Here is a 19,110-nt window from a genome sequence, read left to right as displayed (position 1 = left end):
AGTAGTATATTTTTGGGTTGGCTGAAATGTCTCATCACCCAGGGAATTAAACTGAATCAAAATTTTCTAGTTATGTTTCTAATTAATAAAATCAGAATTACCTTGTAGATTTTGGTATTTATTTTCTGTACACAGACTTTGCAGCCAGGCATCGTCCTATGGATGCTGTTCAGAAATCAATCATGGTATTTGAGGATCAAAGATATAGACAAATGAGGAGGAAAAATATAATCGGACAAGTCTGTGACACTCCAAAGTCATACGATAATTTTATGCATGTTGGGCTGAGAAAAGTGACATTTAAATGGCAGAGGGGTAACAAAATCGGTAAGTTATAAATTGAATATTTGCTTACATTTTAAGGTATTTGATAAATTAGTAGGTTTTTAAGATTTTGTGCTGAAAGAAGCACTCTAGCAAACATTATCAAGTATGCTATATGTAGGGAATGTGGTCATATTCTTAGTGAGCACTTTAGTCTCCTATTTCTTTTCAGTCCTCTTCTGCACCACATTATTGCAATTTGGATTAGCATGATCACAAAGCATCTCATGTGGACCCAAAAATTCTTTGTCAAAATTTAAGTTTGAGAGCCTCTATGTTAATCTTTTAGACTTCGGTCTATGCAGAAACTGCTCTCATCTGCCTAGTCTGAATTGAGGTCATGTTGTGCATAGGAAGATGAGAACAATACAGTTATCAGGAAGAGAAAGTGACGGGAAAGTATGAAAACATTTATACAGCATACCTACTGCAAACCTACTAGCGTTGGTTTGAATCAATTTGCAGGACGCAGTTCAGCAGCTACATCTGTAATCTGTGGCTGCAGGACAAGGGTTCTGAGAACCAACTCTTGCCTGCTGGTGTACCAATGTTGTTCTTTTGACCAGCTGGTCTGGCATAACGTCATTGTTGTGGCGTGACACACATGACTAATTAAAACAAGAGCTCTTCAAAATGCCATTGGGTAGGAGGCGGTTCTCAGAACTCCTGTCCTGCTACTACAGATTACTCTATATTGTAGAGAGTGCATGTATAGTTTCTTCACAACCTTGTACGTCCTGTAAGTTGGGGACTTCCCTACCAAGGATGTGTCTTTGTCCTGGCGGTAGCGAGAGCACATGAGCTGTCCCGACAGCTGAGCCCAGCCTCTCACAGCCAGGAACAGTCCCTGTGCCATCCCTGGCTGTTTAATCCCCTAAATACTGCAATCAATATCAATCGTGGCACTTTGGAGGAGAGAGGGAGCATGTCCTCTGTCCCAATCCCCTATCGGTGCAACCTTGATGTAATCACGAGGGCCCGATTGTCGCCATGATGGCCTGAGGTCGTCATGACTGCCTCCGGATCAACCAGCTACGGTAACCCTCTGGGATCTTGCCAGGAGCATGCTCCTGGACACTGCTGACAGTGCAGCTATACTGTACTACAATGATCAATCATTGCTGTACAGTATGGCTGCGATCAGAGCAACAAAGGGTAATGTCCCGTGTAGGGACTAAGTAAAAAAGTAAATTAAAAAAAAATCCTAAAATAAATGACAAAAAAATTCCAATAGTTTATCTTTGTGTATAAAAAAAAAAGTGCATGTATTTAGTATTTGTGTGTCCATAACAGACCAGTCTATAAAACTGTCATGCTAGTTAACCCCTTCAGTGAACACCATAAAAAAGGTAGCAAAAACTCTTCATCATACAGCTCACAAAAGCAGTGGGAATAAAAACCAGATCATAGTCATATATAAGTAAAAATGAAATCTTGTCCTGCAAAAAAACAAGCCTCCATACAGCTGTCGGTAAAAAAAATTATAAAACCTGTAGCTTTCAGAATACAGCAATTCAAACTTTTTTTTTTTTTTATAAAATAAATTTTGTGTAAAATCAGAAAAACAAACAAAAAAAAGTATAAATGCCATATCACTGTAATTGTACTGACCTGAAGAATAAAGCTGTTATCACTTTTACGGCATGGTGAACGGCGTAAAAGAAAAAAAAAGGTTGAGTTTCTGTTTTTTCTTGTTTGAACCTCACAAAAAAATGGAATAGAAAGCAATCAAAAAATATTATGTGGCCCAAAGTGGTACCAATAGAAACTCCAACTCATCCTGCACAAAACAAGCCCTCACATGACTGTCAGTAGAAAAAAAATTATAGTCTGCAAAAATTTGAAATGCAAAAACCTTTGTTTTGTAAAAAAGCAATTTTAGTGTGATGATAGACAAACCTAAAACAAATATATAAATCTGGTAAAGCTGTAAACCTGCTGACCCGAGGAATAAAGCCACCCTACCACTTATGCCACAAGGTGAACTGCATAAAAAATAAATATATAAAACTAATTTTCTTTGTCGCTCCATTGGGAGACCCAGACAATTGGGTGTATAGGCTATGCCTCCGGAGGCCGCACAAAGTATTACACTAAAAGTGTAAAGCCCCTCCCCTTCTGCCTATACACCCCCCGTGCTCCCACGGGCTCCTCAGTTTTTATGCTTTGTGCGAAGGAGGCAGACATGCACGCACAGCTCCATAGATTGGTCAGCAGCAGCTGCTGACTATGTCGGATGGAAGAAAAGTGGGCCCATATAGGGCCCCCAGCATGCTCCCTTCTCACCCCACTCTTGTCGGCGGTGTTGTTAAGGTTGAGGTATCCATTGCGGGTACGGAAGCTGGAGCCCACATGCTGTTTTCCTTCCCCATCCCCCTTAGGGCTCTGGGTGAAGTGGGATCCTATCGGTCTCCAGGCACTGAGACCGTGCTTCATCCACAACTCCTGGGAGCCTGCTGGATAGGAGCCGGGTATCGTTCAGGGACATGGCCCTGCTACTTGGAGGTACTCTGTGTCCCCGTGGGGACCGAGCACAGCAACACTCCAGCATTGCTGGGTGTGCTAGTGCACCGGGGACCGCGGCGCTGACCGGGTTAAATGTGCCATTACACACTCAGCGTCGCTGAGTGTGTTTATGTAGGGGGACTACCGCGCTGACCTCCGCCGCCATGTTTAACACTGAGGCGCGGCTGGGACTTGTAGTGCGCCGGGGACTTCCGCGCGGCCGCGCTTTTACGGCGGCCGCGCTTATTACTCGAGTCCCCGGCTTTTGCGGCCTAGTCTTTCTTCCTCCCGCCCACAGCCCTGACAAGCAGGGGAAGGGCGGGACGCTGTACAGACGAGCAGCAATGAGGGCTGTAGAATGCTTTGCATACTCCACCCCCCTCACTGTGCACTGTGGGGCACCAGTTCCTGCACTTTCTGGGTCACGCCCACGGCTCCCTCCTCTCCTCAGGACGCCGGCAGCCATTCCTGTCAGCTCCTCGGACGCTGCAGAGGGGGACAAATTCTGGGAGACCCAGGCAGGGATTCTGGTGGCCTCACAACCGCTTTAAGCGGGTGGTAAGCAGCACCTGTGGTGCCTAGCCCCATTGTGCAGAAGTGTAATTATATGTTTATGGTATATACTTTACACTGTATAGTGCACAGTTGTTTTCTGGCTATATATCCCTATTGTGTTGCTCAGGGAAGACAATAGCATGGCGCCCACAAAAGGCAGGGGTGCCAAAACACAGGCTTACTATGCTGCCTGCGCCGCATGTATGACGCCGCTACCGGCAGGTTCCACTGACCCTCATTGTGTGCACTGCTCGGCCCCTACTGCACTTGCTCAGCCGGAGCCTCTGCTAAGAGGGGCCCAGGGGGAGCCACCTGCTGACACTCTCCAGGTGACAGGGACGGAGTTTGCAGTCTTTACGGATAAACTCTCTGAAACTATGGCTAAGATACTAGAAGCCTTGCAGTCCAGACCGGTATCTCAGCACAGGGACTCTGTTGAATCATTGTTCCCTGGCCCCCCTCAGTTGGACCAACAATGTCCCCCCGGGGTATCTCATAGATCCCAGGCTGGGGGCTCTGACACGGACCCCAGCCCCAGACCGATTAAGCGAGCTCGCTTGGAGATTCCCTCGACATCATCATATTGTTCAGGGTCTCAGCGGGGGGAATCTCTGGTTGATGACGCGGAGACAGCTGATCAGGATTCTGATCCTGGGGCCGCTCTCAATCTTGATACTCCGGACGGGGACGCCATAGTGAACGATCTTATTGCGTCCATCAATCGAATGTTGGATATTTCTCCCTCAGCTCCTCCGGTGGAGGAGTCAGCTTCTCAGCAGGAGAAATTCCGTTTCAGGTTTCCCAAGCGTACACCGAGTATGTTTCTGGACCACTCTGATTTCAGAGAGGCAGTCCAGAATCACCATGATTGTCCAGATAAGCGTTTTTCTAAGCGCCTTAAGGATACACGTTATCCCTTTCCCCCTGACGTGGTCAAAGGTTGGACTCAGTGTCCCAAGGTGGATCCTCCAATCTCCAGACTGGCGGCTAGATCCATACTTGCAGTGGAAGATGGGGCTTCACTCAAAGATGCCACTGACAGGCAGATGGAGCTCTGGTTGAAATCCATCTATGAAGCTATCGGCGCTTCTTTTGCCCCAGCATTCGCAGCCGTATGGGCGCTACAAGCTATATCAGCAGGTCAAGCGCAAATTGACGCAGCCACACGCACTTCCGCGCCGCAGGTGGCGTCCATAACCGCTCAGACGTCGGCAATGGCGTCTTACGCTATTAATGCTGTCCTGGACTCTGCGAGCCGTACGGCGGTTGCATCCGCCAATTCGGTGGTACTCCGCAGGGCCTTGTGGCTACGGGAATGGAAGGCAGATTCTGCTTCCAAAAAGCGCTTAACTAGTTTGCCAATTTCTGGCGACCGATTGTTTGGCGAGCGTTTGGATGAAATCATCAAACAATCCAAGGGGAAGGATACATCCTTACCCCAGCCCAAACCGAACATACCCCAACAGAGGAGGGGGCAGTCGAGGTTTCGGTCCTTTCGGGGCGCGGGCAGGTCCCAATTCCCCTCGTCCAAAAGGCCTCAGAAAGATCAAAGGAACTCTGATGCATGGCGGTCTAAGTCACGTCCTAAAAAGACCACCGGAGGTGCCGCTACCAAAGCGGCTTCCTCATGACTTTCGGCCTCCGCAATCTGCATCCTCGGTCGGTGGCAGGCTCTCCCGCTTTTGCGACACCTGGTTGCCACGGGTAAAAGACCGCTGGGTGAGAGACATTCTGTCTCACGGTTACAAGATAGAGTTCACCTCTCGTCCCCCGACTCGATTCTTCAGGTCATCCCCGCCTCCCGAGCGAGCCGAGGCTCTTCTGCAGGCGCTGGGCACTCTGAAGGCAGAAGGAGTGGTGGTCCCTGTTCCTCTTCAGCAACAGGGTCACGGTTTTTACTCCAACCTGTTTGTGGTCCCAAAGAAGGACGGGTCTTTCCGTCCTGTCCTGGACCTGAAACTGCTCAACAAACACGTAAAGACCAGGCGGTTCCGGATGGAATCCCTCCGCTCCGTCATCGCCTCAATGTCTCAAGGAGATTTCCTTGCATCGATCGATATCAAAGATGCTTATCTCCATGTACCGATTGCTCCAGAGCACCAGCGCTTCTTGCGCTTCGCCATAGGAGACAAACACCTGCAGTTCGTGGCACTGCCGTTCGGCCTGGCAACAGCCCCACGGGTTTTCACCAAGGTTATGGCTACTGTAGTAGCGGTCCTCCACTCTCAGGGTCACTCGGTGATCCCTTACTTGGACGACTCCTGATCAAGGCACCCTCTCAAGAGGCATGCCAACACAGCCTCGACGCTACTCTGGAGACTCTCCAGAGTTTCGGGTGGATCATCAATTTTCCAAAGTCAAATCTGACACCGGCCCAATCGCTGACATATCTTGGCATGGAGTTTCATACCCTCTCAGCGATAGTGAAGCTTCCGCTGATCAAGCAGCGGTCGCTACAGAAGGGGGTACAATCTCTCCTTCAAGGTCAGGCACACCCCTTGAGGCGCCTCATGCACTTCCTGGGGAAGATGGTGGCAGCAATGGAGGCAGTCCCTTTCGCGCAGTTTCACCTGCGTCCTCTTCAATGGGACATCCTTCGCAAATGGGACAGGAAGCCGACGTACCTCGACAGGAACGTCTCTCTCTCTCAGGCGACCAAAGCTTCCCTTCGGTGGTGGCTTCTTCCCACTTCATTATCGAAGGGGAAATCCTTCCTACCCCCATCCTGGGCGGTGGTCACGACGGACGCGAGTCTGTCAGGGTGGGGAGCGGTTTTTCTCCACCACAGGGCTCAGGGTACGTGGACCCGGCAAGAGTCCTCACTTCAGATCAATGTTCTGGAAATACGGGCAGTGTACCTTGCCCTGAAAGCGTTCCAGCAGTGGCTGGAAGGCAAGCAGATCCGAATTCAGTCGGACAATTCCACAGCGGTGGCATACATCAACCACCAAGGCGGCACACGCAGTCGGCAAGCCTTCCAGGAAGTCCGGCGGATCTTGATGTGGGTGGAAGCCACGGCCTCCACCATCTCTGCAGTTCACATCCCGGGCGTGGAAAACTGGGAAGCAGATTATCTCAGTCGCCAGGGCATGGACGCAGGGGAATGGTCCCTTCACCCGGACGTGTTTCAGGAGATCTGTTGCCGCTGGGGGGTGCCGGACGTCGACCTCATGGCGTCCCGGCACAACAACAAGGTACCGACGTTCATGGCACGGTCTCAAGATCCCAGAGCTATGGCGGCAGACGCCTTAGTTCAGGATTGGTCGCAGTTTCAGCTCCCTTATGTGTTTCCTCCGCTGGCACTGTTGCCCAGAGTGTTACGCAAGATCAGGTCCGACTGCCGCCGCGTCATCCTCGTCGCTCCAGACTGGCCGAGGAGGTCGTGGTACCCGGATCTGTGGCATCTCACGGTCGGCCAACCGTGGGCACTACCAGACCGACCAGACTTGCTGTCTCAAGGGCCGTTTTTCCATCTGAATTCTGCGGCCCTCAACCTGACTGTGTGGCCATTGAGTCCTGGATCTTAGCGTCTTCAGGATTATCCCAGGAGGTCATTGCCACTATGAGACAGGCTAGGAAACCAACGTCCGCCAAGATCTACCACAGGACGTGGAAAATTTTCCTGTCATGGTGCTCTGCTCAGAGTTTTTCTCCCTGGCCTTTTGCCTTGCCCACTTTTCTGTCCTTCCTTCAATCTGGACTGGAAAAGGGTTTGTCGCTCGGCTCCCTTAAGGGACAAGTCTCAGCGCTCTCTGTGTTTTTCCAGAAGCGCCTAGCCAGACTTCCACAGGTACGCACGTTCCTGCAGGGGGTTTGTCACATCGTTCCTCCTTACAAGCGGCCGTTAGAACCCTGGGATCTGAACAGGGTGCTGATGGCTCTTCAGAAACCACCATTCGAGCCAATGAGGGATATTTCTCTCTCACGCCTTTCGCAGAAAGTGGTTTTCCTAGTAGCAGTCACCTCTCTTCGGAGAGTGTCTGAGCTAGCAGCGTTGTCGTGCAAAGCCCCTTTCCTGGTGTTTCACCAGGACAAGGTGGTTCTGCGTCCGGTTCCGGAATTTCTCCCCAAGGTGGTATCCCCCTTTCATCTCAATCAGGATATCTCCTTACCCTCTTTTTGTCCTCATCCAGTTCACCAATGTGAAAAGGATTTGCACTTGTTAGATCTGGTGAGAGCACTCAGACTCTACATTTCTCGTACGGCGCCCCTGCGCCGCTCGGATGCACTCTTTGTCCTTGTCGCTGGCCAGCGTAAAGGGTCACAGGCTTCCAAATCAACCCTGGCTCGGTGGATCAAGGAGCCAATTCTCGAAGCTTACCGTTCTGCTGGGCTTCCGGTTCCCTCAGGGCTGAAGGCCCATTCTACCAGAACCGTGGGCGCGTCCTGGGCTTTGAGGCACCAGGCTACGGCTCAGCAGGTGTGTCAGGCGGCTACCTGGTCGAGCCTGCACACTTTCACGAAACACTATCAGGTGCATACCTATGCTTCGGCGGATGCCAGCCTAGGTAGACGAGTCCTTCAGGCGGCGGTTGCCCACCTGTAGGAAGGGGCCGTTTTACGGCTCTATTACGAGGTATTATTTTACCCACCCAGGGACTGCTTTTGGACGTCCCAATTGTCTGGGTCTCCCAATGGAGCGACAAAGAAGAAGGGAATTTTGTTTACTTACCGTAAATTCCTTTTCTTCTAGCTCCAATTGGGAGACCCAGCACCCGCCCCTGTTTTTTTGTGTACACATGTTGTTCATGTTGAATGGTTTCAGTTCTCCGATATTCCTTCGGATTGAATTTACTTTAAACCAGTTGATAATTTTTTCCTCCTTCTTGCTTTTGCACCAAAACTGAGGAGCCCGTGGGAGCACGGGGGGTGTATAGGCAGAAGGGGAGGGGCTTTACACTTTTAGTGTAATACTTTGTGCGGCCTCCGGAGGCATAGCCTATACACCCAATTGTCTGGGTCTCCCAATTGGAGCTAGAAGAAAAGGAATTTACGGTAAGTAAACAAAATTCCCTTCATCCAACTGCTGTTGATTTGGTTATTCTGCCTCCCAAGAATCGGAGAGGCTCATATTTGCCCTTTGCTGTATGCTGATTGCTTACATTAGGGATTACGTGTAAAATTGACAAAACTCCCAATGGAAAAATCACTGTAGTGAGGCAGAGGGAGTCACTTTGAACTCCTGTCTAACCTGTGGTCTGGCAGTGTCCATCTTTTTAAACGTCTTTTTAGGCGTGCACAAAAATGCAGTCATCAACAGTTTTGTTCACCTTTGAAAAGATGGACGCCGCTGAATAGAGGCCAAACAGAGTCTGAAGTAATTCTGCTGCCTCATTATAAATGGGGTTTCACCTGAATCAGAAATTTTGGAGATGTAGATGAAAACCCCAATGTAAGTGCTCAGCATAGAGCACAGAATAAATGTAAACCGATCCAAAGTGTTCTGTACCCAAATCACCACCAAATAGCATTCAACTTAACCCACAAAAAGTCCCCACTCAGGTCCGTCATCTGATAACTGAAATATAGGGGGCTTCCATGTTACTGGTAGCACAAAGGCTCTGGAATAACTCAATCCCCCCCTCAAAAAAGAAATACAGCCAATTGTGCTCTACAATCCAATTCCTAAACCACAGTTACCCTCCACATGTTTGGCATTATTGTGGTGAGGAGAGCTCACTTAGTTAACGGAGTGTAGGTTTCCAGAAGCACAAGCTGGACTCAATGTACAGGCACTACAATGTACCGGGCACTGCAATGTACCGGGACAAAGACTTATTAGCAATTTTTAACTCTGCAACATTCACCGCGTTTGACACCATGGGTGTTTTCCAGAGTCTGAATACTCACTGCACCCATAGATGATTTCCCAGATTGGTGTAATTTCCAAAAGGGGAACGCCTGAGGCGATTTCTTCTCTTCTGGAACTGAGGGCTCTGCAAACTATTCTAGGAAAATCTGTGCTCCAAAAATCAAATGGCACTCATTCCCTCATTGCCCTGTGGTGCAGCCAAATTGTACTGTACAGTCACGTGTGGGATATTGCCACGTTCAGGATAAATTGTGTAACACATTATGGGGCCTGTTTTACCTATTCCACTTGTGAAAATTGGAAATCTGGAGTTAAAACAACATTTCTTTGTCGCTCCATTGGGAGACCCAGACAATTGGCTGTATAGCTTCTGCCTCTGGAGGCCACACAAAGTATTACACTTTTAAAAAAGTGTAACCCCTCCCCTCTGCCTATACACCCTCCCGTGGACCACGGGCTCCTCAGTTTTATGCTTTGTGTGGAAGGAGGCACACATCCACTCATGCATTCTCATACATAGTTATGACGGATGGAAGAAAAGAGGACCCCGATGGGGTCCCCGGCATGTTCCCTTCTCACCCCACTATGTCGGCGGTGTTGTTAAGGTTGAGGTACCCATTGCGGGTACGGAGGCTGGAGCCACATGCAGTCTCCTTCACCATCCCTTATGCGGCTCTGGGAGAAGTGGGATCCTAAGCGGTCATCCACGTGCCGGGACCGTGCTCCATCCGCAGCCCCTGGTGGAACCTGCCGGACCGGAGCTTCTTCACCCCCAGGGACCGGGCCCTGCAACTTGAAGGTACTCTGTGTCCCCATGTGGGGACTGTACAGGGAGGGAGGTCGCACCTTCTCCCCGGAAGCCGCGGTAGTTCCGTCCGTTGTTTTTTCGGCGGACTTCCGCGCCGACCGTGCCTGCTTGTCGGGCACGGCCTTAAATTTAGTCCCCGGCTTCGCCGCGGCCTAGTCGCGAAAAATCCCGCCCCCGGGCCTGCCTGTCAGGGGTAAGGGCGGGATTACCGACATGACGTCGGCTTTGAGGGCTGGAGCATCTTTGCATATCTTCCCCCCCCCCCCCCCTCATTGACCACTTTGGGGACTCCAGATTCCCGCTCTTTGCTGGCGCCGCCCTCGGCTTCACACCCCCCTGAGAGCTCCGGCGGCCATTTTTAGCATTCTGCTGGTGGATGCTACTCAGCGGCAAAGCTCTGCAGCTCCGGGGGATCCACGACAGCGAATCTGGAGGACACACTCCGCTCGTTAGCGGTTGGTAAGCCACACCGGTCACCTGGTGCTGGTCCCCCTAGGGTGCCGGGATATATATATATATATATATATATATATATATATATATATATATATATATATATATATATATATATATATATATATATATATATAATATAATATAATATAATATAATATAATATAATATAATATCTGTTCGGAAAGGCTGTATACCCTTTTCCCATATACCCTCAGTGGTCACTCTCCTAAGAGACAACAGCATGTCGTCCACAAGGAGCAAAGCTACTAAGGCACAGATTTTTTTCGCGGCCTGTACCTCTTGTGGGGCTATGTTGCCTGCGGGATTCACCTACCCTCACTGTGATCAATGCTCGACTCCTGCCACGCTTGCTCAGCCGGAGCCTCGGGCACTTGTGGGCCCCTCGGCTCATGTAGATCCCCCTGCTCCCCCTGAGCAGTCTGCAGGGACAGAGTCACCGTCGTTGGCCTCTTTCGCTGAGACACTCTCCCAGTCACTTTCTCAATCCATTGCACAGTCTATGGACAAATGGTCATCTAAGCTCCTTGAGGCATTGCAGTCCAGACCGGGCCCTTCACAGGCCCCGGCCCCTGTTAGTTTGTCTCCTCCAGGCCCTTCTCGGTCCGCGCCGCAGTGCGCTCCCAGGATAGCCCCTAGGTCCCAGGCGGAGGACTCCTGCCCGGATCGCAGCCCCAGGCCGGCTAAGCGGCCTCGCTGGGACTCTTCCCCGGCCTCCTCACGCTGCTCTGGATCCCAGCTTGAGGACTCTCAGGAAGACGAGGCGGACGTGGGAGCTCAGAGGTCTGACCCTGACTTCACCCTTAACCTTGATGCCCCTGATGGGGACGCCTTAGTAAATGATCTTATCTCGTCCATCAACCAGGTGTTGGATCTCTCACCCCCACCTCCTCCTGCAGAGGAGCCGGCTTCTCAGCAGGAGAAACACCAATTTCGATTCCCCAAATGTACGCGCAATACGTTTTTTGATCACTCTAACTTCAGGGACGCTGTCCAGAAGCCCAGAGCGGTTCCGGACAAGCGCTTTGCTAAACGGCACACTGACACGCGTTATCCCTTTCCACCTGAAGTCGTTAAGGGCTGGGCACACTCCCCCAAGGTGGATCCTCCAGTCTCTAGATTGGCTGCTAGGTCCGTTGTGTCTGTTGCCGATGGCTCATCCCTGAAGGATGCCACTGACAGACAGCGCTCTTGGTGAAGTCTATTTATGAGGCCACGGGCGCGTCTTTCGCCCCGGCCTTTGCGGCCGTGTGGGCTCTCCAAGCAATCTCGGCATGTCTGACTGAGATTAATGCCGTCACGCGGAATTCTGCTCCGCATGTTTCTTCCTTGACCTCTCAGGCATCAGCATTTTCGTCCTACGCCATGAACGCCGTCCTGGACTCCGCTAGCCGTACGGCTGTGGCATCCGCTAACTCCGTGGCAGTCCGCAGGGCCATGTGGCTGCGCGAATGGAAAGCAGACTCTGCTTCCAAATGGTTCTTAACTGGTTTGCCTTTTTCTGGCGACCGTTTGTTTGGGGAACGGTTGGATGAGATTATTAAGGAATCCTCGGGAAAGGACTCCTCCTTACCCCAGTCCAAACCTAAGAGACCTCAGCAGAGGAAAATCCAATTGAGGTTTTGGTCCTTTCGTCCCTCCGCCAAGACCCAATCCTCTTCGTCCAACCGGCCGGAGAAAGGCCAGAGGAACTCCTATGCGTGGCGGTCCAAGTCACACCCCCAAAAGGCTGCGGGAGGCACTGCCTCCAAGACGGCCTCCACATGACTCTCGGCCTCATCTAGCCACATCGTCGGTCGGTGGCAGGCTCTCCCGCTTTGGCGACGCCTGGTGGACACACGTTCAAGACCGATGGGTGAGAGACATTCTGTCTCATGGTTACAGGATAGAGTTCAGCTCTCGACCTGCAGCTCGTTTTCTTCAGAACCTCCCCAGCCCCCGCACAGGCCGACGCACTTTTTCAGGCAGTGGACGCTCTAAAGATAGAAGGAGTTGTGATTCCCGTTCCCCTTCAGGAACGTGGTTGCGGCTTTTACTCCAACTTGTTCGTGGTGCCAAAAAAGGACGGATCATTCCGTCCCGTTCTGGACCTCAAGCTACTCAACAGACATGTGAGAACCAGACGGTTTCGGATGGAATCTCTCCGCTCGGTCATCGCCTCGATGTCACAAGGAGACTTCCTAGCATCGATCGACATCAAAGATGCTTATCTCCATGTGCCGATCGCACCCGAACATCAACGTTTCCTGCGTTTCGCCATCGGGGACGAACACCTCCAGTTCGTGGCATTGCCTTTCGGCCTGGCTACAGCCCCACGGGTTTTCACCAAAGTCATGGCATCCGTCGTGGCGGTCCTGCACTCTCAGGGCCACTCGGTGATCCCTTACTTGGACGATCTCCTAGTTAGGGCCCCTTCTCGGGTGGCGTGGCAACGAAGTCTTACCGTCACTCTGTCGACTCTCCAGCAGTTCGGGTAGATCATCAATTTCCCGACCCAATCACTGACTTACCTCGGGATGGAGTTTCATACCCAGCCAGCGTTAGTCAAGCTACCGCTGGACAAACAGCTTTCTCTGCAGGCGGGGGTGCAGTCACTTCTTCGGAGTCAGTCACACCCCTTAAGGCGCCTTATGCACTTCCTGGGGAAGATGGTTGCAGCTATGGAGGCAGTGCCGTTCGCGCAATTCCATCTACGGCCACTCCAATGGGACATTCTTCGCAAATGGGACAAGAGTTCGGCTTCCCTCGACAAGAACATCTCTCTTTCCCTCGCAACCAAAACATCACTTCAGTGGTGGCTCCTACCCACATCTCTGTCCCGGGGAAAATCCTTCCTACCCCCAACCTGGGCCGTGGTCACCACGGACGCGAGCCTGTCAGGTTGGGGAGCGGTTTTTCTCCACCACAGGGCTCAAGGAACCTGGACTCCAATAGAATCGTCCCTTCAGATCAATATCCTGGAGATAAGGGCAGTATATCTAGCCCTATTGGCTTTCCATCGGTGGCTGGAGGGCAGGCAGATCCGAATCCAGTCGGACAAAGCCACTGCCGTCGCCTACATCAACCACCAAGGCGGCACTCGCAGTCGTCAAGCCTTCCAGGAAGTCCGGCGGATTCTGCAGTGGGTGGAAGACACAGACTCCACCATCTCCGCAGTTCACATCCCGGGCGTAGAAAACTGGGAAGCAGATTTTCTCAGTCGTCAGGGCATGGACGCGGGGGAATGGTCTCTTCACCCAGACGTGTTTCGAGAGATCTGTCGCCGCTGGGGAACGCCGGACGTCGATCTCATGGCGTCACGACACAACAACAAGGTCCCGGCCTTCATGGCACGGTCTCAGGATCACAGAACTCTGGCAGCGGACGCTCTGGTCCAGGATTGGTCGCAGTTTCGACTGCCATATGTGTTTCCCCCTCTGGCGATGCTGCCCAGGGTACTACGCAAGATCCGGTCCGACTGCCGTCGCGCCATTCTCGTCGCTCCAGACTGGCAGAGGCGGTCGTGGTATCCGGATCTGTGGCATCTCACGGTGGGTCAACCGTGGGCACTTCCAGACCGCCCAGACTTGCTGTCACAAGGCCCGTTTTTCCATCTGAATTCTGTGGCCCTCAACCTGACTGTGTGGCCATTGAGTCCTGGCTCCTAGCGTCTTCAGGGTTATCTCAGGATGTAATTGCCACCATGAGACAAGCCAGGAAGCCAACGTCCGCCAAGATCTATCACAGGTCTTGGCAAATCTTCTTATCCTGGTGCTCTGATAACGGTTTTCCTCCATGGCCGTTTGCCTTACCCACATTTCTTTCATTCCTACAATCTGGAATGGACAAGGGTTTGTCCCTCGGCTCTCTCAAGGGCCAAGTGTCGGCGCTCTCCGTGTTTTTTCAAACGCGTCTAGCCAGGCTTCCGCAGGTCCGCACGTTCCTGCAGGGGGCTTGCCACATGGTCCCACCTTACAAACGTCCGTTGGAACCTTGGGATCTTAACAGGGTCCTGACGGCTCTTCAAAAGCCGCCTTTTGAGCCGCTGCGGGATGTCTCTCTCTCCCGTCTTTCTCAGAAGGTGGCCTTCCTGGTGGCAGTCACATCACTTCGGAGAGTGTCTGAGCTTGCAGCGCTGTCATGCAAAGCTCCCTTCCTGGTTTTCCACCAGGATAAGGTGGTTCTGCGTCCGATCCCGGAATTTCTCCCTAAGGTGGTATCCCCTTTTCATCTAAATCAGGATATCTCCTTGCCTTCCTTTTGCCCTAATCCAATTCACCAGTGTGAAAAGGATTTGCACTCTTTGGATCTAGTGAGAGCACTCCGGTTCTACGTGTCTCGCACGGCGCCCCTGCGCCGTTCAGACGCGCTCTTTGTCCTTGTCACTGGCCAGCGTAAGGGCTCTCAGGCCTCCAAGTTAACCTTGGCTCGGTGGATCAAGGAACCGATTCTCGAGGCCTACCGTACTTCTGGGCTTCCGCTCCCTTCAGGCTTGAAAGCCCATTCTACCAGAGCCGTAGGTGTGTCCTGGGCATTGCGGCACCGGGCGACGGCTCAGCAGGCAGCTACGTGGTCTAGTCTGCACACTTTCACGAAGCACTATCAAGTGCATACCTATCCTTCGGCAGACGCCAGTCTAGGTAGGCGAGTCCTCCAGGCGGCGGTTGCCCACCTGTAAAGAGGGGGCCGTTTTCGGCTCTTTTTAATGAGGTATTGCTTTACCCACCCAGGGACTGCTCTTGGACGTCCCAATTGTCTGGGTCTCCCAATGGAGCGACAAAGAAAAAGGGAATTTTGTTTACTTACCGTAAATTCCTTTTCTTCTAGCTCCTATTGGGAGACCCAGCACCCGCCCCTGTGCCCTTCGGGCTGGTTGTTCTTTTGTGTACACATGTTGTTGATGTTGATTTGTTCTTTTGGTTCATGGTCTTCAGTTCTCCGAACATCCTTCGGATTGAATTTACCCTAGACCAATTTATAAGTTTTCTCCTTCCTGCTTTTGCACCAAACTGAGGAGCCCGTGGTCCACGGGAGGGTGTATAGGCAGAGGGGAGGGGTTACACTTTTTTAAAAGTGTAATACTTTGTGTGGCCTCCAGAGGCAGAAGCTATACACCCAATTGTCTGGGTCTCCCAATAGGAGCTAGAAGAAAAGGAATTTACGGTAAGTAAACAAAATTCCCTTTTTTAGTGGTAAAAATCCTGTAATGAAAATCTTCTGCTGATAAAACAGCAATATTTATAAAAACTACAACAGTAAGTGACATATTGCTGGAATTATGGTCTCTGTCTTTACATTTTGTTGCTCTCAGACGGGGTGGCAAAGATCTGGAGGCAGATTCACTTTAACTGCTTGTACTAACTTCTAACACCTTTCTCTCCATGTATAGGTGAAGGTCAGTATGGAAAGGTCTACACCTGCATTAGTGTTGATACTGGAGAACTCATGGCTATGAAAGAAGTAGGTTGGATGCTGAATTAAAAGTTTGCAAGATGTATCTTTTATTTTTCCACAATTAAATGAACAGAGTTCTAGAACTGCTTGCTGAAAAGGCTGAAACTGTATATTGCTATGTATTAAGTGGCCATCATAGGCCTTGTTTTATACGAACAAACAAGTCGTTGTACTGCTTTATTTTTTTTTTTTTATTGTAACAGGAAAATTATTTTTGCTTTTTAAAATTGCAGTTGTTGCTGTATCTTTACTTTCTAGAAGGATGGCTGATTAAAAGGAACCAGTCACATGATTCATGCCGCCCGAACCACAGGATGCATATATTAGAAATCCGCTCCAGCATCACAAACAAATGTTTCACTCTGAAACACTGCTGCATTTTGAGAGGTATGGACCTCTCGTCTTGTCCCCACCAGCTCAGCTAGACTGACAGGCCTGTGTGTGTGTGTATAGGAAGAGACCTGGACGTCTAGCTGAGCTAGTGGAGAGAAGCCAGCTGAGAAATTTCTCTGTGACTAGTCACTTTGTCCCCCAACACACTTCCACCAGTGATTTTCTCTAAAACACTGCAGCGTTTCTAAGGTAGGAGCAGGTCTATGATTTATGCTTTCTTTGGTTCAGGTAACATTAATCGTAACGTCTTTCTTTTAAAGGTCTTCTATGAGAAATTTGATAAAAGAATTAAAATACTTTTAAATATTAAAACATTTTTCTAAATATCTTTATTTAGCCAAAAAGTATGCTTTACCTAGTACTATTGGTCAGTATTTTAAATATGGCAACTTCCACCTAGCAGGGTGCACCCGTCCTAGGATGGACTGCGTGAAGGGAGAGACAGACATCCTTCCTGCACTGAAACTGTCACACTGACTGAGATTGATGTCCATTCTGTCAGTCAAAGAAAGCGGTTTATCATCTTCTATAGTTCACTATCCTGTCGGGTTGACTGAACAGAGGAATGTGAGATCACAGTGCCGGACAGGACACTGCCCTGACCTATGTCTTGAGTAGATGTTCTTTACACACCCCGTTCTACTGCATGTCCTCTGACATCTCGGATGGCTGCATACTGATTTATGGCAGTTGCCATCTTAAATTCCTGACAGAGTGCACTGTGCAAAGCATACCTTTTAGAAACAATAAATGTGTATTATTTATGTTATAAGAATTCTAGAAGTACCCCATTTATATGGCTGCGTTCTTTATGAAGCGCTTGGTATAGATCTTAGATTATGGGATCTGATGTGTTCTTTGTTCATTTTGGGGTGTGCTGAAGGGTGGGTCATATGTGCGATTTATGATCCAAATGCTCTGGGTTTTGGCATGTTCTATATAAATGAGCACTGCAAAAAACATTCCCATGTTAGGAGTCTCATTGACATCCTTTGTTCGAGAAAAACACTGTGGAAAGAAAGCGCAATAGGGTCTTACCCCAGACAATTGGGGAAAATCAGGGAGGGTGGTCTTACTCACCTATAGGGGTTGTGAAAGTCACAACGCCTATACCAGCATATAAAAGTATCCAAGCCACGGCAGCGGACCCAAGGTTAGCAGATGACAGAAAGTAGTAGATAGGGATGTTAAAACCGCGCCACTGACTCAGCCGATCCAGGAGATTAATGGATAGGTGTTGCTTTAATTCATTACACAGATCAGGTCAACGCGTTTCGGGAGTCGCAGCTCCCTTCATCAGGACAGTCTGGCAAGCAAAACACATCTGATGTGATGTGTTTTGCTTGCCAGACTGTCCTGATGAAGGGAGCTGCGACTCCCGAAACGCGTTGACCTGATCTGTGTAATGAATTAAAGCAACACCTATCCATTAATCTCCTGGATCGGCTGAGTCAGTGGCGCGGTTTTAACATCCCTATCTACTACTTTCTGTCATCTGACATCCTTTGTTAAAAGGCCCAAATACTATCAAAAGTGAATAAAATAGTCATATGATACACATCTAATCACACGGTGATGAGCTCAGACATCTGTCGTTGACTTTTAGAACTTGATACCACTAAGTTAATGACACCTGCTGCTGATGTTCTTCTACATTGAAATATAGTTGCCTGGATACTAAATAATTTCTCCTGACCTACATTCAGAAGCATGAGTCAATGTGGACAGCAGTGAAAGCCTGTTCCCAAGATGATAGCTAGTTACAATGTGAAAGCTTTGGATTTCCCTCTGCTATGAGTAGAGTAACAGTCATCCGCTTTGTCACCCTTGGCAGCTGAACAAAATTGGCATTCACTAATGATAAATAGAGTAGTTAGACTGGTTTTGTATACTTGCCTTCTTTACTTAAACTCCAAATTTGGTAAAACTGATAAGAGATCCTCGGGACACTTCTGGTCCTATATGTAAAATGATTTTTAGATCTATCAAATGCATATTCTTTTCATATTATTAAAAAAATCTATTAGCAGGTTTTTATTATGTAATCAGAGAACCGCATGAGACTAATTACAGCGATGTATCACTTATAGGTCTGCATGCTATCATTTTGATGCAATCACGGTTTTCTTCGCTACAGATCTAGCAAGGCTCAGAATGCTGAACTCTATGTAACCACTGATTGGCAGCATTCTGTGTATACTGTATCTTGACAAAAAGATGTTACTGAGTGGGGGCGGGGTTAGATAGAGGAGGACTAAAGCTGGTGTCACACTAAGCGACAGCGACAACGACGTCGCTGTTACGTCACCATTTTTGGTGACGTAACAGCGACCTTGTAAGTCGCTGCTATGATCGCTGCTTAGCTGTCAAACACAGCAGAAGCAGCGATCATAACGTCGCTGTGCTACATGTGCAGAGAGCAGGGAGCCGCGCTTAGCGCTGGCTCCTTGCTCTCCTAGGTACAGTACACATCGGGTTAATTAACCCGATGTGTGCTGCAGCTACATGTCACAGTGCAGAGAGCAAGGAGCCGCGCGCACTGCTTAGCGCTGGCTCCTTGCTCTCCTTGCTACAGTATACATCGGGTTAATTACCCGATGCATACTGCAGCCACATGTCACAGTGCAGGAACCGGCGCTGGCAGCAAGAGCGGAGGCTGGTAACCAGCGTAAACATCGGGTAACCAGGGAAAGGTCTTCCCTTGGTTACCCGATGTTTACGCTGGTTACAGCTTACCGCAGCTGCCAGTGCCGGCTCCTGATCGCTTCATTTCGTCGCTCTCTCGCTGTCACACACAGCGATGTGT

General features: G+C 49.9%; 1 protein-coding gene across 2 annotated transcripts in view; it reads left to right on the top strand.

Annotated features, from left to right (window-relative positions):
* The window catches only part of MAP3K4 (mitogen-activated protein kinase kinase kinase 4), a 185,035-nt gene that overhangs the window by 148,089 nt on the left and 17,836 nt on the right, over positions 1-19,110 (top strand). For both annotated transcript variants that reach the window (XM_075339782.1, XM_075339783.1), the window contains exons 19-20: positions 136-327; positions 15,847-15,917. In XM_075339782.1, coding sequence (XP_075195897.1) covers positions 136-327; positions 15,847-15,917 — 263 coding nt within the window. The remainder of the gene's footprint in view (positions 1-135; positions 328-15,846; positions 15,918-19,110) is intronic.

Source organism: Anomaloglossus baeobatrachus, chromosome 3 (assembly GCF_048569485.1).
Source record: "Anomaloglossus baeobatrachus isolate aAnoBae1 chromosome 3, aAnoBae1.hap1, whole genome shotgun sequence".
Taxonomy (NCBI): domain Eukaryota; kingdom Metazoa; phylum Chordata; class Amphibia; order Anura; family Aromobatidae; genus Anomaloglossus; species Anomaloglossus baeobatrachus.
This window is presented reverse-complemented; position numbering and strand designations above follow the sequence as displayed.